General features: G+C 37.8%; 1 protein-coding gene across 11 annotated transcripts in view; it reads right to left on the reverse strand.

Moving 5' to 3' along the window:
* LOC131029723 (histone-lysine N-methyltransferase ASHR1) overlaps positions 1-27,396 on the reverse strand; it is a 295,469-nt gene that overhangs the window by 106,914 nt on the left and 161,159 nt on the right. For all 11 annotated transcript variants that reach the window (XR_009102815.2, XR_009102821.2, XR_009102814.2 and 8 more), the window contains 2 exons: positions 19,167-19,273; positions 18,995-19,064 (listed from right to left, as the gene is read on the reverse strand). Coding sequence is in view for 5 of the 11 variants with exons in the window: in XM_057960357.2 (XP_057816340.1) it covers positions 18,995-19,064; positions 19,167-19,273 (177 nt within the window). In the remaining 6 variants the exon portion in view is untranslated. The remainder of the gene's footprint in view (positions 1-18,994; positions 19,065-19,166; positions 19,274-27,396) is intronic.

The raw sequence follows: 27,396 nt of genomic DNA on the forward strand, positions 1-27,396 counted from the left end.
GCTACCCGAGGGACGAAGGACGAGGCTACAGGGAGCCCAACGACGAAGGGATTCTCAAACTAAGAGAATGCTCCAAGGATGAGACAGGGTCATTGAATGGGCTCTTCCACTGGCAGATGGAGGATTATGAAATGTTCTAGAGCTACAAGCTCGAAGTAGACGAGCCAGAGCAAGTAACAGAAGAGGTGTACCTGCCAGAATACATAGAATATTGGAAGGGAGACGCCCCAAACCTCTGTGACGTAGATAATCCGAAGATCAATTGTGTCGGCAACAATTGGAACCCTGTGTGGAAGGCCGCAGCTTTCAAAATCTTTATTATTCTTCTTCTTCTTATGTACGGGAAGGAGACTGTGGTCCCTGTAGAATTTGTGGTTCCAGGTCTTCGGATGGCCATTGAAAATAGACTTGCCACCAACGGATCCAAATTGAAACCCTACCACGCGAAGCGCACAGGGGACCCAAGAGGCCGAAAGGACACCCGAGAGGCTGCAGGGGGACCCGAGAGGATGGAAGGGGACTCGAGAGGTCGAGCAGGCGACTCGAGAGGCACAGGACCAACGCGGGAGACTCTTGGGCGAGGAAAACCAAGAAGGATGAAGGGTGATCCCAGAGACAAGTGACCCAAGCCAAAGACTCTCTAGACAACTAAATTAGGAAATGAAAAAAAAAAAAAAACGTACGATCGTACGGGGTCCGTACGGCTGGAAAAATATATATATATATATTAAAAAAAAAAAAAACCTGCGGTCCGTACGACGACCGTACGAGAAAAAAAAAAAAGAGAGAAGGTCCACAATGGTGGGGGCCACCGTGCGGTGGCAACACCAGCGGTGGCAAGAAGGGTTTTGACATCTTAAATATCACAGAAATGATGCTCGCCATGGACTTTCGTGTGGTTCTGAAGGTTGTAAATTGGTCTTGGCGCACCTTGGGCGCTGCCCCCGGACCCCGCGAGAGGCGCTGCCCCTCGACCCCGGTGAGGCACTGCCCCAGACCCCACAGGGGCGCTACCCCTCAACCCTGCTAGGGGCACTGCCATCAGACCCCAGTTTATTTTTGAGCTACAGTACACTTGTTGGAGTTGGACGGAGGGCATTGGAGATGTCACGGTAAGTGTTGTGGTTGTCCGTACTGTGAGAAAGAAGCCTGCAGCTAAGTATTGGTGGGGAAGCCATAAGCCGTAGAGGGAGACGGATTGGGAGGTTGCGAACAAACAGAATTTGAGGGAAGGCATTGCAAGAACGTGAAGTCATACAACACCAGAGAGTTATTCAATTCAGTTATTAGCCTTTGGGGAGTGTGATGGAGGATTTGAGGTGTCTCCTAGCCTTTGTGCCAGCGGGTTGTGGCCACCTCCAGGCAAGAATGGTACGCTTTGAGGAACTTGGAGTATGTCTCGGCTGGACGTGCGGTTGCCTTGGTGGATGCACAGAGGGCTCGGGAGGAGCTGAACAACAGGTTGGAGGCAGGAGTAGCGTGAGACTTAGCTCAGCATACCCAGGAGTTGGATGTCGAGAGGGCAGCGCGGGTGGCTATCGAGGACAAATTGGCTAGGGAGACAGTATCATTTGAGTAGCAGTTGGTGGAGGCTGAGACTGAAATGCGTGTTTTGCAGACAAGTTGGTTTAGGCACAAGAGGACTGTGATGTCGAAGGAAGCAATAATGGTGACATCCGCACTTGAGTTGGATGCCGAGAGGGCAGCGCGGGTGGCTATCGAGGACAAATTGGCTAGGGAGACAGTATCATTTGAGTAGCAGTTGGTGGAGGCTGAGACTGAAATGCGTGTTTTGCAGACAAGTTGGTTTAGGCACAAGAGGACTGTGATGTCGAAGGAAGCAATAATGGTGACATCCGCACTTGAGCATAGGATGGTAGCAGAAAAGGGTTTTCAGGCAAGGACGCAGCAGGTGTATAAGTTTCGGGCTCGACTGGCGTCAGCAGTTCTATTAATGTCATCTCTATTTTGTATTAAGTCGTCTAGAGACGACTTCTTTTCTTTTGGGGGGGATGATGTTGGCGGCAATATTGTACACGAAAATAAAACTAGTTAATTAAGTTGTAATTGTGTTGGTTAGTTGGCAACCGAGGGGTGGCAGTTGCGGTGCGACGGTTGGCGCTCGCACCCCCTCGGTATCTTTATATACTTCCAAATGTAACTTGTAAAGGAGACGAATTATGAATGGAATAACATATCTGATACTTGTCTATTATCTATGGCATTATTCTGCATTAAATAGTTTATGCTTTAAGTATTCACCCGAGAGGGCAAACACTCACTGCTATGGTGATAGACCAAAAGAGTGCCTAGCTCCAATAAACTCAATCAAGCTGCCAACGACCAGGCACTACAAGTCTGTTAAAATAGATTTCAGTCATTATTACAGAATCATGTCAAGTGCTTGTACAGAGCGATCAACAAGTCTCAAAACACCTCCAATTTCATGCATTCCACAATCAAAGGTTTCAAAATGCCAAATGGAGCCTAGAAGCCTCACTTCCTAAGCAATATTTTATCTCCTCCAACAGTAAACACCACCCAGAAGTGCTAACTCATGTTGAAACTTAAAGTATGGTACAGGGTGAACTAGAAATTCAATTCATACCTTCTACAAAGAGTTGTCTCCAGCCTGCAATCAGCAGTAATGGACAATACCCTGCTGAGAGTCACTTGTGAAAAGATTTTTTTAGTCTAAAGACCAGCACATCACCTAGATAAATCACATCATCCCTTGATTGACAATCTCCTACGTCCAGTTCCTCCTGTACAGTCCTCTTATAAATTCATACCTGTTGCTAAACACTTGAATACTAATCACAAACCAGTCACATAGGAATCAAAGGACTTCTAGTTCAATGCCCAAAAATATTAGACAGCATACATATTGCTTATCAGCTTGAAGAATGATACAGCCTGCACTAGAAAGTGTACAGCCTGCTCCAAAAACCATCCATTTAACTTGCACCAAAAAACACCACCCAACATGCTAAAGTCTCATGCCAAAAATGAGCTCAAACCTGCAAATTAATTGACGTTGAGAATCTTTAGTTTTCTTTGAAACCCTGAAATCCAAACTCAATGAATACCAGTGTGATTCCTATGTCAAATCACTCTACCAACTAGGGAGGATTTTTCACCACCAAAACTTGTCTTTTGATGAGGGTTTCCATCCTCTATCAATCCCTGGAAGAACTTATTTGTTCATTCCAATAGCATCCTATTATATGCACTTCTTTGAATCCCCCAAATGAGAGCCCCAATCCTACTTTTATAGGGTTGGAAGGAAAAAAGAGCAATTAAAATTCAAATTAAATCAGTTTCCCTCTAATGGCCTTCTAGAATATAAAATTAGCAGTTCAACTTGTGTCTAAATCCCCTTTTTCCCTAGGTGTCCACTTGAGGGTACATAACATAACTTTATTATAATTTAGCAGTCAAGTAAATATTATAATGTTAACTTTATAACTCTAGTGCAATAATTTAAATAATCCAAACCACTTTGCGGAAACCTCCGCCAAGGCACCAAAAATTGAAACTGATCATGGCAAGAAGGAAATAATGCTGAACAATGATGTCTGGTGCCAAGACAAGCACTTACTAAAAATAGCCATATTCTCCAAACAATGTGGAGAACACCCAAATGGCCAAAAACATTCCAAAGAGCATCACTGCAATCCCAGCTGCAAACTAAACTCCAAACCATCACTGGGTGCCAAGAAAACCAAAGATTGAGCTCTCCAAGAACATTGGAGCTCTCCCAACCCACTTGGAAACTTACAAAAAACCTTGGAAACTAGCCACGCTCATGGAACAATATGGCATAAAAAATGGGAACATTACACCATGCTAAACTAAGCTACCATAAATATCGATACACTAATTTCATATCAATTTGTCAAAACTTGAATTTCATGATAGATATTTTGAATTAGATGATGTAGATAGATTAGAAGAACCACATGCAACCCCCCTGCCACTTCCACTGAAAGTACATCAGGTTTCCAACTCCATAGAAAAGTGAATATTGTGTGGCAACTAAAAAATCCAAATCATGTTGCTCTTGATCTACATCCCACAACTTTGTGCCCCTTTCCTCGTCCACATTATGTCTATGAGTAAGAAGGTGCAAGTTGGAATGGATAGAAACTAGCTCTTTGTTATGTTCCCTATCACTTAAGTTCCCCTTGATCCAAATTTATGAACGAGTTCTTCCCCTTCATACCCCATGCATCTTCTTAAGATACCAAAAGCTTATATGTATGGAGAAGACAGCCAATCATTGAGTCAATATAAGTTGTTGGAGTTGTGGAGTTTCCCTTCCCGACATGACTTTCCTTCCAAGTCAACTTCCTTCCATACTTCCATTTGGATTTTGTACTTCCCCATTTAGGCATACCTCATGGCCATCCCCCACCTTCATTCCCTTCTCCTATCAAGCTACCAGACTTGTTCATCCCATCATACCTCTCTACCATTTCTAGACTCATCCCACCTACAACCTAACATGTTAATGTGTCATAAAGCTTATTCTTGACAAATGGCTCTAAATGTGGTATCATATCACCAATAATATTATTAACTTGGAGGATGTGGATCCATGTGTATTTCCTATCGCAAGAGCTAAGTACACTATCCTAGCCGCCATCAATGTAATAGTTAGGATTTGTGGCTGCAAATCTTCATGCCATTAATTCTAGGAGATGTCATAGGTTTCAAGTATCTTCTTCCATACCTCCCCAATACCTCTCTATGCATGTGCACGGATTTTCAAAGCATTTCAAAGGAAAAAAACACTTAGTATGGGTGCTACAATCTGTGTATTTCTCTAGTACCTAATGGCCTCCATGTTGGCTTCAACCACTCTGTGAATGGTATTTTGGGTAGAAAGCCTAAGAAGAAAAGAATCTTTGAACAAACCAACACAAACCCTAACCAAAAATCGCCATGAACACTCATTCAAGCATCCAAAACTAAGGATGAAAACCCACAAATCTATAAAGGACGAGGGATGAAAACCCTATACATCTTGCATCGAAGGACAAAACCCTTCCAACTGAAAGATTAGTCTCAAGCAAATGTTCAATTCGATCTTTAATGGTGGCAAAAATTGATGATTGAGGCTACACGACACAGTTGTCATGCATTTAAGCATTTATATTTCTACTCACCATAGTTTAGTAGAATATTGTAACATTTTATCATTTTGTTTCATTACATAGATGATGTGTAGTTTGGATTTTGTTGTGCATTTGTGCAGTTGTGGGCTATTGTTCTTGCAATGGCTGAATTTTAACTTGTTATAGCTACAATAATAGTAACAATCATATGGTAAAGGACACAATGAGTGGGAAACAAAGCACAGGTGCAGCGGGTAGGGTTTTTGGGCAATTTGGTGCAACAGAGGGTGAAGCCAAGGGTGAGGACGATCTTGAAGCGGATGGTCGCAGCGATGGTAGTATATTTTCTGCCATTTTTTCCTCTTTTCCTTTTCGCTCAGTTTGGGGTTTCTATGGTGTAAAGGTTCCCTCTTCCAATTGTGGTTGCTTGGCTCATCTTTTGGTTGCAAAGGAGCTCATTTTTTCTCTTGCCAGGCCTAGCGTTGTTGGTGAGGTGGTGAGTCAGGGGGCCTTACTCGTTGATCTGTGCCTTGTTTTTGTTTATGGCTCTAGCGAAGCTTTTTATTTGTTCGTGGCCCTAGCGTTGAGGTTGTTCTCTCCCTCTTGCATCGTTGTGCTTGCCTTGATCAGTGCTTCCATGGGGGTGGTGTTTTTTGAGAAGTTTCATCTTTTGGCTGGGGTTTTCTCTACTCTTGCCCTTCATGTTGTGCCTCTTCTGCTCTCTGCTAAGGTTTTGGCTAGTGGGAGAGTTAGAATAGATGCTAAGAGAAGGATGTTGGCTTCGAAGCAGAGTTTGTTCTGCTTTCGGTTGTGTTGGAGGTTGCTGCCATGGTTGCCAATGCCTGCGTTATTGTTGATGGCTGTTCTATGTTTTGTGTGGTGGAGGTCTTTCCTATCCTTGGTTCTCCCTGGCCCAATTTCTCCTTAGGGTGGCTTGGGTGTGGGAGGGTTTTTGTGGTGGTGGGTTTGTTCCTCTTTTCTTATGTGTTGCCCGCGGTGTGGTTTTTGGTCCTTTGTTGCTGTTGGGTGGATACTTTGGTCTCCTGTTGTAGTGCTGGTGTTGGGAGATCTTTGGGTTTCTCCTTTTTTTTTCGGTTGCCCCTAAGTTTGTAGGGGTTGTTTCTATTGTTCTTTGGAGTTTTTGGTTAGGGGCTTCTTCCTCTATCTAGGGGATGAAGTTTGTTCTTGTAGGTTTTGAGCAAGCCTTGTTTTTGGATGCTCTTTTGGTGAGGCCCTTTGTTTCTTTCCTCCTGGCTTCCTATAATGTGGCTCCTATCGAGGTGGAGTGGTCTCCTATAGAGGTGGAGATCTTTGATATGGATAAGGGGGAGGTTTTTTCCTGGTTCTCCTTTATGCTTTTTTCTTCCATTGTTGACTCTATAGAGGTGGGTTAATCTTCTTTTGGGGTGGAGAATGGCAATTTGGAAATTGTTGCTATGGTTGCAGGTGTAGCTCATTTTCAGCTCTTTGTTTTGTTGGTTTCTTCCAAAACTAACCCTATTGAGGTGCGGACATCTTCTCTTGAGGTGGAGACAGGCTTTTATGGTGTGGTGGAGATGAGCTTTTTGGGGGTTGATCTTGAGTCTTCCATGTTGGTTATGGGAGCAACTCTAAAACCCATTTTCTTGGTTGGGGGAGCCTGTCAAAAATCTTGTACGTTGTTATTCAAAATGTTTTGGGAGCCTTTACAAAACCCAGTTACCCAAGTTGCTCTTTCATGTTTTGTCTCTTGTTTCTAGGTCTTTGGCTATGGGAGCTTTGTCACAGGTTATGGGAGCCTAGCAAAAGCCTTTGTCTTTGTACCTCTAAGGTCTCCTATTTGATGGCTTTGCCCTTATGGATGTTTCACTAGATCTTTGATGGTTAGTTTCTGATGTTTGGTTGATGGTTGGCTGCTGTTAGTCTTAGTTGTATTTTTGCAGCTTTTTGTATTTGGGTTCTAGATTCCCACTGATTCCAGAGGGTTTCCGGTCTCTTCAAAACCCACTGTAAGGGATTTCAGGTCCCCTCAAAACCTATTTGACCCTTAATCAAAAACATTTTGCAAAGAAATCTAGACCATTTAACATAAATACAATTATAGTTTGTCTTCCATTGTGGATTTTTATTTATGCAAATGTAATGAGGAACTTCTGTTTTTTCTTGGGTTGGCCAAACTCGATTAAGGTTTGTCATTTTAGGGTTAAATAGAGAAGTATGATGCATATTTAGGGTTGGATGATGTTGCTATGCAATTAATATAATCTAAGGTTTTATAAGGTTTTAATGCTATTAAAATAATTTTGTAATATTTAATGCTCGATTAAGTTGTTAGGATGGACTTTAGGATTATTCTTTTTTCTTTTAGTTGTTATATGTTTTTCCTAATTGTTGATCTTATCCTATGGGATAAATCATTTGTAATTGTTATTTAAGGATACTTTGGCTCCTTTGTTAATATCAAATATCTTGGTAATCATTCTTTGTCATTACCTTTGGTCATATGGTGGGAAAGCTCAAGCGTTGAAAACCTCCAGATAGGGGAATGCTAGCTTGTGTTCATAACAGAGAATTTATCAGAAAACACTATACGGTTTCGTATGAAGGTTTTTGACAAAAACATTCAACAAAATTAATGTATTCATAAATTTTTCGCTAATTTATTGAATAAAATAATGGGAATTTCTCTACATCTTTTTGGCAATTGTTTTCAAATAAATTTGTAGGTCAATTTTGGTACAAATCACCTTTTTTCATTGTCTGAAAATTTTAAGAGTTTTTTCAATTGAAAATCGTGGGACTTTTTTGCTCAAAATCGCAACCATTTTTGTTGACCAAAGCACAAGTATTTTTATCTAAAATTCAAGGAAATGTTTTTTAGATTGAGATCACACAATTTTTGATGTTTTATTGAACCTGCCTTAGCCTGGAACAACTTGCAAAAAAATTCTGAGGCAATTTTTGGCAATTTTTTTCCTAAAATCGTGGATTGCCAACGAATCTTTGAAGCATTTTAGGGCAACACATCTGCTCTAGAAACCCTTTTTTGGCGATTTGTTAACAAAAACGAGGGTTTTCTATCAAGGTTTTCACTCATGATGGGATTCTAGATTGTTTTAGATGATTTTTATACAAAATTGTGGCATGTTTTTAGTGCTTTTTAGCAATGGCTAGGGCTATTATGCCTATGCCTGACATCATGAGTTTGGTGTTTTCTTTCTAGAGTTTTTTGCATGATTTAGTTTTGACAGCTAGGGTTTGTTTTGCAACTTTGAGTTGTTTTCAACAGCAATGAGTTTCTCATTTTCTGTGTTTTGGGATTGTAGGAGGGATGGCTTCATTAACCAACATCAAGTTGGAAGGCAGCCAAATGTTCACTAGAAATATTTACAGTGCTTGGAAACACAAGATTCTCATAATTTTCAAGTATTGGTGCCTTGATCAGATCATCCTGGTACTGACATCCAACCAACAATTGTGGTTAAAGACCAAGACGTGTTCAATGAGCGTAATCGTAAAGTGTTGGAATTGTTTGTCATTGATGTCAAGATGGGTTATCATTGATGTCAATAGTGGCATCATGATGTCATTAAAGTCAAGAGTATATGAAGATGGAGATAATTGACAAAGTAAATATACATGTTTGAAAGCATGATCTCATTGTCATGTATACATGTTTACATGTTTACAAGGAAGGGGTTAATGTATAATATGAAGAATGCAGCAGCAGGGTTTATAACAGCAAGAAGCCCAATGGTGATAGTAGAGATAAAGACCAAATCGTCTAAAACAAAAGTGATGAGGAACTACAATGCTTAAGTTTATTCTTAATGTATGAGAACAATTAAAGTCTTCCAAGAAATGATGGAAGACATCGAATGTGAACCAAATAAGAAGACATAATGATCAAAGACAAAGCAGCAATTATGACAAACTAAACACATGGCATATTGTGGATGTGCTTCAAATAATATGGTTGATTAAATTGCCAAATCTGCAAACATACAAACAAATCTATTAGCAAAGAGTTAAGAAAAGGTTGAAGACGTCGACTTTATTAAAATATAAATTGATGCAAGTATGGTTAACTTAATCAAACGTAGGTGATCTGTTTTGGATCAAAGACATACAGCTGACTTCAAGATGATATTGCTGAATTCAATATGGGAGAGTTAGACAAAGGATCAATCTTTAATGGCAGCAATCAAAGGCAGTGATTAAAGTCTCCAAACAATATTCATGAAGGAGATTAATAAGCAGAGATTTATATAAATGACAGATTTCAAAGGACAACAATCAAGTACAGATTTCAAAGGACAACAATCAAGTACAGATTTCAAAGGACAACAATCAAGTAAAAGATTAACAAAGGAAGCAATGATTCTATGATCAAATATAGAAATACAACTAATGATTAAGATTGAAGCAATTTCTATTTACTAAGTAATTAATCCAATGATTACAGGCTATCTGAAACAAAGACCAGCGATTAGGAAAAGCAAAATATCAAATGCAGGGGCATCAGGAGCCTCATAAGCATGCATATTGTCACTTTTTTGTTTTTAGGTTATTTAGGGGTTTTTGGGTCCGATAAGGTCATTTTGAGCCATTTGGGATCATTCTGATTCATTTTGGAAGGTTTGAGACCAAGTTCTTGAAAGATGGCATAGTTGCTCAAAAGTTGTCAATGTTGCATTAAAAGTTGTCAAGCAAAACTGTCAAAGTTGTCACATTTATTGTAATTGTTAATAACCTAGTTAGTTGGTTGGCTGGGAAATTACAAATGATTGTCCATGCATAAACATGTAATCCCAACTCAAATTTCAGGATTGGAGAGGTTGGAGAATCATTGAATGAAGAAGAAACATCATTTTGCACATTTTATTTTGTATTTTCTGTGAAAACTGACTGTAAATTGTGTTGTACGGCCTAGTACGGATTGGTACTGAACTGAAATCGATTGGAAATGAAAGAAGAATGTCTTAACTTTCTAATGCTTCTAGTTTGATGTAATTTCATTTATATTTGAGTGAGTTAGAGCAATTTTTGTACAAACCATTATGTTCAGGAACTAGGGTTACCAGTTTTTTTTTAAAAACCATAACTTCCTTTTCCACCGTTGGATCTTGATAAAAATTAGAGAAAAAGTCTGTATCTATGTTATCTCCATCTCACCAAAGCGATTTGCTCAGTTATTTGTTTTGTGACAGTTATTAATGACTGTTCTTTGCATTTCACAGTGGGACAGCCTTAAAAACCTAGTTTCATGAGGGTTTGTGGAATGAATGTTTTATTTTGGACCTTCTCAAGTTAAAATTTGTTTGAATATACTCCTAAGGTGTTGTAGAAGACGTGTGATGCCTGCCCTTGGATTGGTTGAAACAAGATCAATCAAAAATTCTCTTCATGGGTCTAAAGAGAAGTTTGTCATTTGAGCAATTTGAAAGTCTGTATCTATGGTATATGATCGGAAGGGTGTTTGTTTATCAGAATATGCTTCTGGATCGGAAGGGTGTTCTTTGTTGTTCTCTGCATCAATATCTAGGATAGTAGTCACTTTGTCTGCAAAGCAACTTGACACATCATTTGTGAGTTATCAACCATTGTCCCAGTTGATGAACTCAAATCTCTACCTGAATATGGATAGGAAGGAGAAGTTTCTCCTCAAAGTTTTGAAAGACAGATGCTCTACGCATGGGAGAGAAGAATATGCTGCTTCTCTATACTATCAAAATGGAGATGCTTCAGACAATGAATGGAACCAAGGCCACGGAAATTTTCATGGTTGTGCTATCCAAGATGAGAGCATTATATAGGAGTGATTAAAGAGATAGCAATTATGGTGCAACAAGAGCAGTGACTAAGAATGATTCAGAAATGTGGCAATAAGAATAATATGATATAGACAGCGATTAAAGAAGAGTGATTCAAAATCAGAAACGTGGCACTAAGAATTATGAATAACTAATAAGCATGAGAAATGTTATATATTAATTAATTAGACAACGGCTGTCTTAAGTTTTTAAAGAAGGTGTGATTGGAGGTTGATAAAGGTAGCAATTAAAACTAAATGTTTGTTAAGCAATGATTAAAGGTCAATGATTAGTTAATGAAAGGAATTGATTATGTGTAATAGCAATGAATAAAGGTTGCTTGACTAAAAAGAAGCGATCAAAATAAGTCAGTGCTCATTAAGCAGGGTAGTAACGATCTTATTAAGCAAATTAATACATGATTTTCATTGAAGCATGGTGGATCTTTATTTGTTGTTTCTACATTTTGCATGGTTTCTTATTACTTCTCAAATATAGTTGAAGTTCATTGATTATAATGGAGAAATATGATGTTACTTGATGGAATTCCGGTTCATACTATTTGTAGTTTGTTGATTGCAAATTGCAATGCATGGTTAGTCTGAACCTAATTTAGCACTAGTTTGATTGTGGATATTCACTTGAATTGCACCAGTCTTGGGTATTTGATGAATATTTACAATATGAAAATCCTTCATTATCCTTTGGAGATTGCATCAATTTTGTGTAGTTGTTTCCTCATGGCAAAGCAAGGCTTGACTATGGAATCCATCTATCAAAGCATCATCCTTTATCATCACTTGTCCTTAGGTTTAGATTAGATTCCTCAACCCTTTATCCTTTTGCCTTTTATTTTTCTGAGTTTAGTGTTTCACATTCTAGCAAAATGTAAGTTCCTTTGTGATTACTAGCATATCGCATCAAATCATTGATTCTATCCAGAATTAAAAGTCGATTGTTCGCATTGTAAACCTTGGAGTTGCCTTATTTGATCATATTCTTTAGCATATGAGGTTTCTTTGTTGAAGAGAGGATAGAATACTTGGTATTTTATTCTACGTTCAAGGTGTCCAAAAAAACACATCAACAATACCTAGAAAGTGAATTCCGTCAAGAGTGAAATGCGACTCCTATCGATACACTAGGAATTATTGTTGTCAAGACTAAAATATGATGGCACCAAGAGTAATATATCCCCACCTTTAATAATTTTTTACTCCTCACCTTTATATTTACGGCCTTTAATTGTCTCTTTATTTTTCCTTCACGCTTTATACTATTTTTTAATTCAGCTTCCTTAAAAAAATTTCTCTTAACACTTTAATAATTTTGACTTTCAGTAAATTAAGATTTTCTAGCTCCAATATTTTACCGACCTTCTTTATTCTCCACTTGCCAAAATTTTTTCCTTTGGCTGTAATATTTTAATAACTCCATTTTAAATCTTTTCTCACTCGCCGACTCCCCTTTAAATTTTTTAATTTTTTTTGACTCCATTATTTTTTCTTTTTTTCTTTTCGTTTCCCAGCCCTCCTAATTTTGTCTTTCTTTTCTTGTAAATTTTCAATGAAGTTGATTTCCCTTGACAAATTATTTGTACACTCCACAATACATATTCTTCTCTTTGTACGATCATATGTATCATCCAAAACTTTGCATGCTTTCATCAGTTGCTCTTTACTAAGAGTTGTAGCTTCAAGAAAATAAAGTGTTGACCTAAATATCCCATACTCCTCAATTTGCCAATGAAATAAGCCACAAAGAGAATTTTTTCATCCTCTAAGCATGACCGTAACTCCAATATCCCTTCGTCATTTGGTTCCATCCAACCTCGACTCTTCATGCATTCTTCTCTAGAATCTAAATCTAACAAATCCAAGGAAGCTACTTCCTCACTAACGGCTTGGTTCTTTAAATCAATTACATATTTCCAACCCTTATTCTCAATGGAGATGGCATTCTTTTTCCAATTGTAATCGGCTTTGGTTGCTACCATCCTCTCTCGAGTAATGCAATGTATGCTTTCTTCTGCAAAAAGATGACCACAAAATTTAGGAGGAATTGTTGGTTCATTGACGACTTCGTTCTTTAAATCAATTACATATTTCCAACCCTAGTTCTCAATGGAGATTGTGTTCTTTTACAAATTGTGATCGGCTTTGGAAACAGCCAACCATCCACTCCCGAGTAATGCAATGTACGCTTTCTTCTGCAACGAGATTACCACAAAATTGTTGGGTCTCGATCATTACCATTTGCACCATTAGCATCCCCAAGGCATCGGTTCCTCATTGGTCAGCACCTACTATGTGAAATGTTGGTGGCTAGAGGGTTGGTTTCCCGAGGCACATCCAGCTATCATTTGACAATACATTTACTCCGAGCCTCCATCGATGATGGTATTTGTGAGGTTGTTCCCCATGATTTCCATTTGAACGAAAGTTGACTACTTCCCAATGTTCAACGTAAGGAGCATTGTGTCAATGACTTGCTCACCCTCAGGTGGCAGCTCTACTATCATGTCTTTACATGGGTCTTCTTGTCACCGAATTCGGTCATCACCGTGTGTTGGTAACTACCACTCTTAGTTGTGACATGGTTTGAAGGTATGTCACCTTGATGGGTGCGATTGTCTATAGACCTGTCAAACTATGTTCTTTTGTGACTCTGACTGCAATGACGTACTTGTAGTTCTATTGGAGGTTCTTCGTTCCTTCAAAATCACTTGTTTTACTTCTGCTGTGGCTTCTCAAAGTTGTTCTTTCTCTATACGAGGATCAGGATACACCGCCTTCTTCATCTATGCTCTCGTGATTGTCAGAACTACCTCATCTTGTTCCTCCACATCCAACATATTAATACCCTTTTGCTTTGAGCAATCGGTATCTTCATTGTCCCCTAGTCCACACCATTTGCACAATAATTGTACGTTATCTTTCTTATTCTAGAAGTCTCTCGCAAAGTGTCCCCATTTGCTACATTGTCGACATTGTGTGATAGGATGTCCTTTGTTGTTGTACTGTATTTGATTTTGCCCTCGTTGATTTTGATAACTTCCTAGCGATGCATTATGTGGCTTTTGATGAGCACACAATTATACTGAGAGGGGAGGTCAATCAATATAATAACAATCTTTACTTTTTCAAACTTAATGTCATAAGCATATTAATTGCATAATAACAACATAAGATGAAACAATTACGCAACACAAATAGAACACGCAATTTAAGTGGAAACACTTATAGGACAAATCCATGGCATAATAATGCTTTTATATAAATTCCTCTTACAACTTTGTAGGCACCAACCTGTTGATGGTGTTTTTATGTGCTATGCAACGCAAAATAAAATACCAAAGGCACTCTATCCTTCCTTGAATAAAGACTTCTCAAATGCTAAAGATTGGCAAAAAGGATCACTTGAGATGACTCCAAGGTTCTCAATGTCAGGTCTTGACATGTCGGATAGCTTCAATGGTATGACGTGATTTGTTGTACCTGCGAGGGGACTTATGCAGTATCTTGATTCAATATTAATTGTTTTGCGTTTGTCAAATGATGTTGCAATATCGCTCTTTCTACTTCTTCTGATTGTTGATAAAAAGAAGTGAAAAAGGAATAGGGTTTAGGAATGCTATTCTAAACTAGGAATGAAAGATAATGGACAATCTCAAGTGAGCTCAACAAAGCTTTGTTTTGACATCTTATGAACATCTTCACAACACTAGTGCAATCTTCAAAGGATAGCTTGGTGATTTTCAAATCACTATCTCAAACATACCTTCAAAATGAAGCATATCAATGGCGAATAGTAATTGAAGTTAAGCTTTGGCTAAATGATTCCAGTTGACCATGCAAGGCGAGTATGCAATCAACAAACTACTAGTGGTATGGATAATGGAGCTTCACTATCAATCATGCACATGCATCTTTCACTCATTTAACAATATTCAAAAACAAGCTCTATTCTAATTTTTTTTTTTCTTTTCAATTATAAGCTCTCACAAAAGGAATGAAGAAACAAGCAAATGCTCCAAAACTCAATAAGTCACCAACACTTCAATGATTTTATTAATTTTTGAGATGTCAAGAAACAATTCTTCAAAGTCTTCTAATTCATCTTCTTACTCTAATCTCTCATATCTAATCACAATTCTAATGAGATACAAATGAAATGAGTTGAGCTTATATAGAGCTCTCAATTACAATGGATGGCCAAGATTAAACTAGAATCAAGGGCCCAAATTTTGCCACCTAAACCCTAATTAGGGTTTGTTACAACAAAATACCTAAGTTATTGCAAAATATTAAATGTAAACCAATGGGAATGTGACATCCATTTGGCACAAAATACGACGAAAATCCTCCAATAGGAAAATTCGATGCCACATAAGATCATAACAAACTTTCTTCTAGAATCGTGTTGCCCTTATCCTTTTCTCTTTTTGCAAATTCAACAAATCTGGACGTCATTGATTCTATTTCAGTTATTGGAACTACAGACAGGTTTTTCAATTGTTCTTCCAAGTAGTTGATTTCATAGAAGCTTGAGACGAAGGTTGTCTCCCAATCTGGTCCAAAATCCCTTGTCTTGCTAAGAAGTATGCTGAATGAATGGATATCATCTAGCTGTCTCTTGGAAGGTGTTCCATTTGTCTCAAAGAAGATAGTCTTTACTCTCTCCATCAACACTTAAGCAACAATATCAATTCCTTCATTCTTCCCTTTCTTAAGAATAATCTCTGCCACTTCTAAGATCTTATCATGTATAGAGTTGATTGCTTGATCAATCTGAACATATCCACTATTGATGTCTTCAAATATAACCCTCCTCATACGAAGCAAGATACACCACTGCTGAAAATCGGGTGATTGCCCATCCTGCAGTGTTCCTTCGCTTATTAGTGTTTGCCTTTGTGTAGTCCTCATCACTTGCAATGTAGGTATGGTGAAGTCTCTAGTGTAGACAAAAGTGTCATATGCCACCTTGAGTGCTTGAGTCCTCTCAAGAATTATCATAGCTCTATCAAATATCCTTACCAATTCTCTAATGAATGCCTTTGTCTTTCTAGATGTCTTAGTGATCCAAGCATCCATTAGTTTTGTTGATGCCTTTACCTTTTCAAAATCATCAACTGTGTCCGGAAGAGGCAATGGTGGTAGTGAGGCTGATGGATCACAATGCCTTGGTGGAAATTTGAGTTGTTGGAGGTAACCTGTAATGTCCCCTTTTTAGCTCGTTCCTGTCTTGATGGTTTAGCCTATTATTTTGGCCCCCGTAGGCTAAAGCAGATGGTTAGAGGGTCCTGGTGGGCAGTTGGCATATAACTAGCAGCGAAATTATCCAATCAGCGAATATAACTACAAGGACAGCAAATTGCATCATAAAGATCAGAGAGCATATCCCTATGGCAGCGAATTCATCTCCAAGAACAGCGAACTAATTCTGGAGCAGCGATTATCATTCATGGTCAGCGAATTGACTCCTTGATCAGCTAATGGTCCTATGATCAGCAGCAGCAAATCATCTTTAGTCAAGTATATTGCAGATAAGTTCATCATACTGCTGTGTATATGCTGATGTTCATATTGCTTCAAGTGTTGAAGTAAACTTGTAAAGTCACATATTGATTACTGCCTAATATAAACTGAGATTAATTGCTGGGTTTTTCACCTCCAAGAGGGAAGTTTTCCCAGGGCACTCTTGTGTTCTGTATGTTCATTGTGTTATTTCTGATTATTGCTATCAATCTGATCTAAAATTAACAGTATAGACGAGGTACTAGTAGAAGGGCAATGTGTTGGGCTTGATTTATGTTTCTTCTTTGGATGCTCTTCTACATTGGCATCCTTTTGCTTGGATCCTTTAGACTGAGCTGATTGGGTGGTACTTTCATTCTGACTTTCACTTTCCATCTCTTCATCGGAAGACTCTACTTCTCCCATCATTTGAAATGTCACCTGAAAACCTTTGTCTTTCAACATCTAGGTTTGTGCTTCTACCCATCGCTTTGTGTTGGATAGGACCAATTTCATCAAGTCCTTTAAGTCTGTACTTTCCACCTCAACCCAATTAACCTTCACCTCTTTATTCTTTTTTTTCTCATTTACTGGCAAGAGATGTTTTCAACCATCGTGTGCTTGATCAGGGATGTTGAAAATCTTGACTGCTCTGATAATCTCAATGGGTAGCCTCAAACACATTTTCTTCCTTATCTCCAAATCATCCGGTGCATTCATAAAATAATCTTCTAACTTCAACTTATGCCTATGTCTCCTTCCACTAGATTTATGGATGTTGACGTAGGGATCAAAGTTGTCTCTAGGAGAGTACAGGATTAAGAGGAAAGACTTCAATTCTTCATCTATCTTCTCTGCTGCTTGCAAGGATGGGCATACCTCCAAGGATCGTCCTAATGAAATAGGAAACGAAATCTTTGCCTTCAACTTGTTCTTTTGTACTTTATTGTATGCCATTAATTGCCCTCACCAACTTGAGCAATATCAATTTGTCAGTAGGATATCTTGGTAACATAATGGGCGGGCAAGAGCATCCTTGAACTCCTATATAGGTGAACTTAGGAAATTGAATGAACCATGCACCGAACTTTTCTACTAACTCCTTTGCTTCTGGGGATAGCCTTTGATAAATGCCTCCTTGTAGTGTCCTCATGATGTGCATAGTGAAAGCATCATTTGCCCTCTTGTAATGGGTCTTGCTATGGTAATGTAGTTGTGTGTGCAAGAGGAGGAGATGCTAACTATAACGGTCACTATTTGTACAAGCCCCTTCCACTAATGGAGAAGTGAGTTTGTAACAGCAAGGCGTGGAGGCATCTTATTTGTTCTTTTTGTATGACAAACAAAAATTGTAGTGTAAAGATAAAGAATAAAAGTAAATTAAAAAAAAAAACGCTTTATAAAATTCACAATTGCTGAAACACCCAAAGTGGACTGGACTGCAAATCCGGACCTGGAATAAACCGGGCTCAAATTCAAGGTATATTCTAAGTGAAAGAGTAACCTAGGCAAATATGCACAATTACACGGAATAAGTTTTGGGAAAATAGTGGGAATGGCTATCCTCCCTTTTGCTGCCCAAAATTGCACTCTTCAAATAATCATAGAGAGGCAGAGACTCACAAAAGTAGTAAACTACTTGAACAAATAGACAAATAGAAATTTGTGAAACCTCCAGCTTCTACATCAGTAGCCTGTGTATATGCAGACACAATGTAAAAAAGTTATAAAAACCCTTCTTGAGACAAAAATCCAAGTATCTAACAATCAGGATACAGCAATATGGAAAGCCGCAACACATCCAAACAGCACTACCAATTAAGCTTACCAGAAATCAACAAAGGTTAGCCAGCATAACAAAACAATATGGAAAAGATTAGGGTGATTACACTCTAAAACAAAACAATAATGACCAAGGAAGACGCAAAGATGGCGGAAAAAATTGCCCTAACTGTAAGCATAAGAAGAAAATCATCCCGCATCTGTCCATCCTGTGTACATTGCCAAGGGCACTATGGAAAGAAAACAAAGAAGTTCTTTCTTCTAGAACCTCTAGACCAAGAAATCCACTCCCAAATAATACCACTGGAAAATAACCTCAAATAAAATAAAAGAACAATGCCAATCATTAAAAAATTCCAACCCATCAACCTGGGCCACAAAGTTTGGTTGCATTGCTAGAACGCTATGAAAGGGTCTTTGAAAAATTTATGGTTATTGAGTGCAAAGCATTTTGCATCCAGGAAAGAGGCATGATAAATAGGTGAATATAAATATGTTCATTTTTGCAATGATTTGATGAGTGAGAATCATAACAATGCAGCAAAATGAATAGAATGGATACAAAAAATGATTTCAGATTAGCACAAGAATGGAAACATATTGGATATCCCAGGAAAGCAGGGCATGAAACTGTTTAGAGAGCTGGAACATGCCCCATAAAATCAGTTCTATATTCTTATTATTTATGGATGATAAGACAACTGAAAACAATTTTATTCTTACAATAACGAAACTAAAATATGCGGGGAATGAAACACTTTCAAGGCAGAGGAAGTTTTACTTTCATAGGCCGGAAGAGTCAATCGGCAATACTTGAGAGCTTCTCTCCAGTCTTGCAACTCCATGCATATCTGTACCAAAAATAGCAAAGAAATAAGATAGATAAATTCTCTGTAATACATTTCCAGTTTACAAAAAAGCAGTGGCAAAAATCATTTCCATAGCCAACACACCTTCAATAGGGTATCCCGTGTTCTCATCAGGTGTACTGAATATGGATGCCAAAGCCGAGTTTGAAGATGTTCAACTTGCTCATACAAATGTCGTGCCTCAGACACATCTAATATTTTTTAAGGATAGATACAACTTGATCTGGAATATATTTGAGCATGACCTGTAATGCATGTTCTGTATACATTAAATACCGTGTCTAAAATTCAACTGTACCATTCAAAATGATAAACAATATCCAATATAATATTTTTTTTATATTGATAATTGTTTACAAATATTTGGCTCATACTAGCATCAACGTAAGGCCAATACAAGCCCTTGCGAGCACAACAATGAGACTAATATTAGCTCCTCTTAAGCAACCACACTAGAAACCACCTATGGAAGACCAATAGTCAACTTACAAATCCACCTATTTAAATAAACCACCTCCACACTAGAAGCCAACTTGGAAGACCAAAAGTCACAACTTAGAATTGCATATTAGATGTCCCTTTGGGAGTTGAAATTGGGTCTTCACAATGTGAACTCAATGCTTCGACCAATTAAGCTCAACCCCTTGGACTTCCAATGTAATCTTTATAAATTTATGGTATGACTTAAATAAGATAATAAATGTTGGTAAGATATGCTTGATGACAAGAATTCTAAGCAATTGACAACTAACTTTAATTTTGCAAGAACTAATAGTAAGAAAGCATATGAAAAATAAACAGGGTCATCACAATGCATGTGTTTTCTCCACCATAACCAGCATGTTCATCTACGTGATCAGACATATCATATATAAAAATAAATATAAAAAATAAAAGTACTCAATTGTTATGATTAAACTACTATCACAGAACTGAATGATATGTATTTTTAGAATCTCTTGAGAATAGATGTCATGTCCCCTAGTAAATAATAAATAATTATCAAAGGCATAAAGGTATTAATTACTTTATATTAAGTTCTCATTCGCTTATATAAACTAATTAATATTCACAATAGTTAATCTCTTCTATTATTAACGAATACGGGAATTCTTACAGGAATTCTCAAACCGATTAAGTGGATATAAAAGATGGGCATCCGGGAGGAAGTGGCATGAAAAATGATGTACGAAGTTTGAAGTGAAGATTGATTTCTCTGAGAGATATCAAGCGCTTGAAGGGATTTCTTTCGCCTGCGGCACGGGCCTAATGGAATTGTGAAACAATGCGAAGTCTACAGTTTGTGGTTTGTTGAAATTGTTGTCACCCGTATTATTCATACAAATTGGAGATAGAACACCAGAAGCATCCGCATGAAGATTACCATGCACGAAATTCACATCCTACCTATCGCATAAGGACAGAGGTGACATTGGAAGTATTTCCGTCCGATCTGGTATTCACGAAGGGCAGGGAACGAGTGGAAGTGACGACAACATTGGTTCGACAGAGGTATCTACGGAAGTGTAGCAGAGTGGGATTGTTGGGGGTGTCCACGTCCAGCCAACATGGGAGTCTCCACGTCCAGCCAACACGGGAGTCTCCACGTCCTGCCAACCCGATATCGGGTTTACTATTGTGCATTCTATATTCTCGTAGAGATTGTTGTGCCATGATTTTATAATTGTATTAATCTGGGAGAACTGCGGAGGTGTGTTCCAGACGAACTATTGTTCCATGAGGTAGAGAGCAAATAGTCACGTGGCTGCCATCCACTGCAACTTCAACAGATGCACCATGATTTTTAAGATATTGAATGTTATGAATTGTTGTTCAAAAATTGCTATGAACCTGAAATAAATTAGAGCACAGTACGGCTATATTTTCAGAACTACATTTATGGGCTTTTAATGTTCAAACTGGTAAACAAGTACTAAATAAACTGGAAGGGAACATCTAACTACAATCAGTCCTAGTCAAGAATTTTACAGTGGTATCAGAGCTTTTTGGAATCTTGCCAGCCTGTAGGGTATTTTCAGGAAAACTTAATGCATAGTTGAGTATGCGCCAGGGAAATTATAATTTCAGAAGTACTAGGGCCCGTCAAAACAGATTTACAAACTCTCCTTTAACACAAAGTAGTTCATCTATTCCGTTTGAAACTGAGGATAGCCACACAGAAACTGACAAAGAACTTATCTTTGAAACCAACATGGGAGACCCAGATAACAATAGGGATTATTAGCTACACTAATCAAAAGTCAGCAAGATATGCAAAATAACGTTAACAGAATGACCAATTTGATGACCCAGTTTATGGCCAATAATGTAAATCGGCACCAAAATAATGGAAGGCAGAATAATCAACATCAAAATAATGGGGGAAACAATGGGGTTAGAGATGAACAATCAGTTAATAATCAGCCAGAAAGAACAGGAACAGCAAGACCATTTATGCCTACATTTACTGCTAGAAACCAGCCACTTGAAAATGAACCTACAATAAGAGAAATTTAGGAAGAAATATATCAAGACTGGTTAGGTTCCAGTGAAGAATTCAGATCATCAATGACATTTAGAGAATATTTAGATGTCCGAATGAAACATAGGCCAAGAGGAGACAGCGAGGAAATAACAGTGAATTACAAAGAAAAATTGGAAAGATGTCCATTCCTTATTTTGATGGTTCTGGTAAGACAACTGCTCGGGCTTGGGTGCAAAAACTAGATACATACTTCCAATTAAATCCTATGATGGAAGAAGAAGCAATTAAATATGCTGCATTACATCTTGATAGTGTAGCCCATGAATGGTGGCATCATGGACAAATAACCTTGGGCCATAATTTGATTGGCACTTATGTTGAGTTCACTGAGAGACTTATTGAAAGGTTTGATTCTAAGGATCTTGAATTACACCTTAAGCAAACTGGAACTGTTGAACAATATATTTCTGAATTTGAAAAATTGGCTATCTTAGTTACTGAAATTTCAAAAAGACACAAGATTGTGATATTTATCGATAGATTATCTGATTCCCTCGAAGGGTGGGTTATTTCCTTAAACCCCCTTACTTTACAAACAGCTGTCAAAAGAGCAAGAGAATTGGAACCATCTTCAAAAGAAAAAAATTTTAACAAAGGACCACCTCCTAAACCAAAAAAAGACAAACAACCTTTCAACAGAGATGATTTCCCTAAAAACAGGCTTGATAAAGAGGAAAGAGAAGAACTCAGAAGGAAAAAACTATGTTTCAGTTGTAGGGAAGCATAGCAACCTAGACACAGATGTTTAGGGAAGGGGAAAATTCATTATATTGAGGTTATGTCTGACAGTGAAGATGAAGAGAATGTTGATCCTAACATAGAACGAGCACCAAAGAACACTGAATCCGAAACAGGTACCAAACAAAGAGGAGTAATAGCATCCATGACAGGAACCCCACATTATAATATCTTCAGAGTTAGAGGAGTTTTGCATGGACAACGTGTAATTGTTATGCTTGATAGTGGTTCTACACATAATTTTATAGATGCAGCACTTGTGGAAAAACGTGATTTGCAGACTGAAAAACATGAAGGATTTGATGTTAGAGTAGCAGGTGGAACTAATTTGTCTAGCACACATAAAGTTCCTAAATTGAATATTACTCTTGGCAATTACACTGTTACTAATGATTTTTATGTGATTGATTTGGCTGACACTAATGTTGTCTTGGGCATATAGTGGATGGAAACATTAGATGAACATACACAGAGTTTTAAAAGAATGGAATTCTCTTTTAAAATTGATGATAAGAAAGTAGTCCTTCGTGGTATGTCCAATAGTGGGCCTAGGGTCATCAGTGCTAAAAGAATGGAGGCTATTTTAGACATGGAGATGTGGCATGGTCGGCACAATGTTTAATCTCCAACAAGGTATCAGGCTTTGAACCTAAATCTTATCAAGATGATTTATTAACAGTGTTAGATTCACATCATTTGGTTTTCAATGATATTCCTCCAGGAGTTCCACCTAATAGAGGTTTTGAACATACTATTGAATTAGAAGAAGGTGCTAAACCAGTGATTACTACTCCTTATAGACACCCTAAAACATTCATGGATGAAATAGAAAAGCAATTAAGGAATTATTGGATATGGAGCACATCAGACCTAGTTCTAGTCCTTTTGCATCCTCTGTAGTGTTGGTCAAAAAGAAGGATGGAACTCTTCGAATGTGTATTGATTACAGAGCTCTTAACAAGAAAACAATAAAAAACAGGTATCCAATTCCTCGAATTGATGAATTGTTAGATGAATTGCATGGTGCTATCTATTTTTCTAAAATTGATTTGAGATCAGGGTATCATCAGATTAAGTTAAGAGAACAAGATATTCATAAAACTGATTTCCGTTGTCATTATGGTCATTATGAATTCTTGGTTATGCCATTTGGTCTAACAAATGCTCCGTCAACATTCGAAACCTGTATGAATCATATTTTTAACAAACAGTTAAGGAAATTTTTGCTAGTATGCTTTGATGATATATTGATTTATAGCAAAACTTGGGAAGAGCATTTGAAACATATTGACATAATTCTTGAAATTATGGAATCACAATCATTGTATGCAAAGGCTTCTAAATGTGAATTTGGAATGACTGAAATTTTGTATTTAGGGCATATGATCAGTGCAACAAGGGTACAGGTACATCAAGAGAAGATAAGAGCCATTTTGGAGTGGCCACCACCACGGAACCTTACAGAGTTAAGGGGATTCTTTGGTTTATGCAATTATTACAGGAGATTTGTCAAAGGTTTTTCACAGCTTGGGGCACCCTTGACAGATCTTACCAAAAAAGGGGCATTCAGATGGACTGAGGAAGCTCAACAGGAATTTGAGAAACTTAAAGAGGTAATGAGTTCTTGTCCAGTACTTGCTCTTCCAGATTTTAATCGGCCTTTTGTGTTGGAATGTGATGCTTCCGGTGATGGAATAGGGGCAGTTTTAATGCAAAACAAACATCCTATAGTTTATGAAAGCAGAAAACTTAATAAACTTGAGAAATTATATTCCATCTATGATAAAGAAATGTTGGCTATCATGCATGCATTGACAAAATTTAGACAGTATTTGGTTGGTAGTAGATTTGTGGTGAAAATTGACCATAACAGACTGAGATATTTCTTGGGACAAAAAGATTTAAATGACAGGCAACAGAATTGGATCAATAAATTCAAGCTTATGACTTTGAGATTGAATATGTAAAAGGTAAAAATAATGTTGTTGCTGATGCTTTATCTAGAAGGCTTGAAATCAATGCGTTATCTGTCGTAATAGCTGATTGGAAATCTTTATTGTTGGTCGAGTATTCTAAGGATTCTTTTGCATGTGATTTGTTAGATGGTAATATACAAGATGATAAATATAAAATTATTAATGATGTTATTTATTACAAGGACAGGATTTATTTAACTCCAGGATCGAAGTTAAAAGGAAAAATTCTCCAATCTATGCATGATATTCCCCTAGGAGGGCATCCTGGGTACTACAAAACGTATCATCAGGTAAGAGAAAGGTTCACTTGGAAAGGCTTAAAAAACGATGTCCTACGCTATGTCAAGGAATGCACCACTTGCCAGCAAAATAAAGCAAAACAGACATATCCTGCCAATTTATTACAACCACTACCTATACCAGATCAAAAATGGGAAAGTATATCCATGGATTTCATCACAGGTTTACCGAAATCCCAAGGTAAAGATTGTATATTTGTGGTGGTTGATAGATTAACTAAATTTGCACACTTTTTTCCTATCACGACAGAATTTACAGCAGTTCAGGTTGCAGAGTTATTCTTTAGAGAGGTATTCCGATTACATGGTTTACCAAAGACTATAATCAGTGATAGGGAACAGATTTTTGAGCATATTTTGGGGGGAGCTTTTCAGGTTGACAAGTACAGAGTTGAATCATAGCACCAGTTATCATCCGCAAACCGATGGACAGACGGAAATAGTGAATAAGTGGATTGAAGGTTATCTTCGTAATTATGTAGCCGGTCATCAGAAGGCTTGGGTTCGTTGGTTATATCTGGGTGAATATTGTTATAATACTACCTTTCATATGTCAATTGGTATATCTCCTTTCAAAGCATTATATGGCTATGATGTACTCTCTTTTCTCGACCTTGCTTTTGAACAGAGCAATGTACCTAGAACTCGTGATTGGCTTCAAGAAAGCCAAGACATTTTGACAGCTCTTAAGGAGAATCTGCAATGTGCTCAGAATCAACAGAAAATCTATGCGGATAAAAAGCGAGTTAAACGACATTTCGAGGTGGGAGATTTGGTATTTCTCAGGTTGCAACCTTATCGGCAATCTTCTCTCAAACATAGTGGTTTTGAAAAACTAAAGCCTCGGTTTTATGGTCCCTATCAGGTAGTACGGAAGCTCCGTACAGTTGCATATGAACTTGATTTACCAGTAAATAGCAAGATACACAATGTATTTCATGTATCTTGTCTCAAGGAAGCTCTGGGACAACAGGTATCAGTATCCGAAGACTTGCCTCCCTTGAATGATGAAGGAAAGCTCGAGATGATACCAGAAGCCATTTTGGAAACACGGGACAGGCAATTGCGGAACAAGACTATCAAGGAATATCTCATCAAATTGAAAAATCTATCTCAGGATGATGCCACCTGGGAAAATGAAAGAGTTTTAGAGTTGCTTGAGGGCAAGCAACACGAAGCAAAGGAGACTGTCATGTCCCCTAGTAAATAATAAATAATTATCAAAGGCATAAAGGTATTAATTGCTTTATATTAAGTTCTCATTCGCTTATATAAACTAATTAATATTCACAATAGTTAATCTCTTCTATTATTAACGAATACGGGAATTCTTACAGGAATTCTCAAACCGATTAAGTGGATATAAAAGATGGGCATCCGAGAGGAAGTGGCATGAAAAATGATATACGAAGTTTGAAGTGAAGATTGATTTCTCTAAGAGATATCAAGCACTTGAAGGGATTCCTTTCGCCTACGGCATGGGCCTAATGGAATTGTTAAACAATGCGAAGTCTATAGTTTGCGGTTTGTTGAAATCGTTGTCACCCGTATTATTCATACAAATTGGAGATAGAACACCAGAAGCATCTGCATGAAGATTACTAGGCACGAAACTCACATCCTACCTCTCGCATAAGGACAGAGGTGAAATCGGAAGTATTTCCGTCCGATTTGGTATTCACAAAGAGCAGGGAACGAGCGGAAGTGACGACAACATTGGTTCAATAGAGGTATCTGCGGAAGTGTAGCAAGGTGGGATTGTCGGGGGTGTCCACATCCAGCCAACATGGAAGTCTCCACGTCCTGCCAACCCGATATCGGGTTTACTATTGTGCATTCTATATTCTCGTAGAGATTGCTGTGCCATGATTTTATAATTGTATTAATCTGGGAGAACTGCGGAGGTGTGTTCCAGACGAGCTATTGTTCCATGAGGTAGAGAGCAGATAGTCACATGGCTGGCATCCACTGCAACTTCAACAGGTGCACCATGATTTTTAAGATATTGAATGTTATGAATTGTTGTTTAAAAATTGCTATGACGCTGAAATAAATTAGAGCACAGTACGGGTTATATTTTCAGAACTACATTTATGGGCTTTTAATGTTCAAACTGGTAAACAAGTACTAAATAAACTGTAAGGGAACATCTAACTGCAGTCAGTCCTAGTCAGGAATTTTACAATAGATAAGATAATCACCAAAAGAAACTATATATTGGACTTCGCAACAATACTTCCAGATGAAATCAATTTAGAAGGCTTCGTTACATGATTCGAAGAAACTGATGACTCAGTTTAATTACACAGGAAGTAATAGTAGGAAAACATGTGAAAACCAGATAGGATCAGCACCAAAGTTACATGCATTTACTTCAGCAGCCCTGATGACCATTCATAGTAAAATAAATGGTTACAAACATTATATTCAGCCTAATGTACGAAAGTACTCCATTGCAATAGTTAACACAGAAACGAATAATATGTTTTAATTTTAGCGTTTTCCTTTTTTTCATGTCTGGAAAGAGATAACATTATCACTCAGAATAAACCATATATTAGATTTTGTGATAAACCTCCCATACGAAAATCTAGACCAGATGAAAGATATCCCAATTATAAGGTAAGGAGAATCTGATAACATTAATACCATTGAACCATTAATTATTGATCTCCTTACAATAAAGACATCGAGCATGATTTAAGGAGGTAAACCGCTTCGTTAAGAATCACATTAACTAATAATCGGTTAATATG

The sequence above is a fragment of the Cryptomeria japonica genome, chromosome 10 (assembly GCF_030272615.1).
Source record: "Cryptomeria japonica chromosome 10, Sugi_1.0, whole genome shotgun sequence".
NCBI classification, from domain to species: Eukaryota; Viridiplantae; Streptophyta; class Pinopsida; order Cupressales; family Cupressaceae; genus Cryptomeria; species Cryptomeria japonica.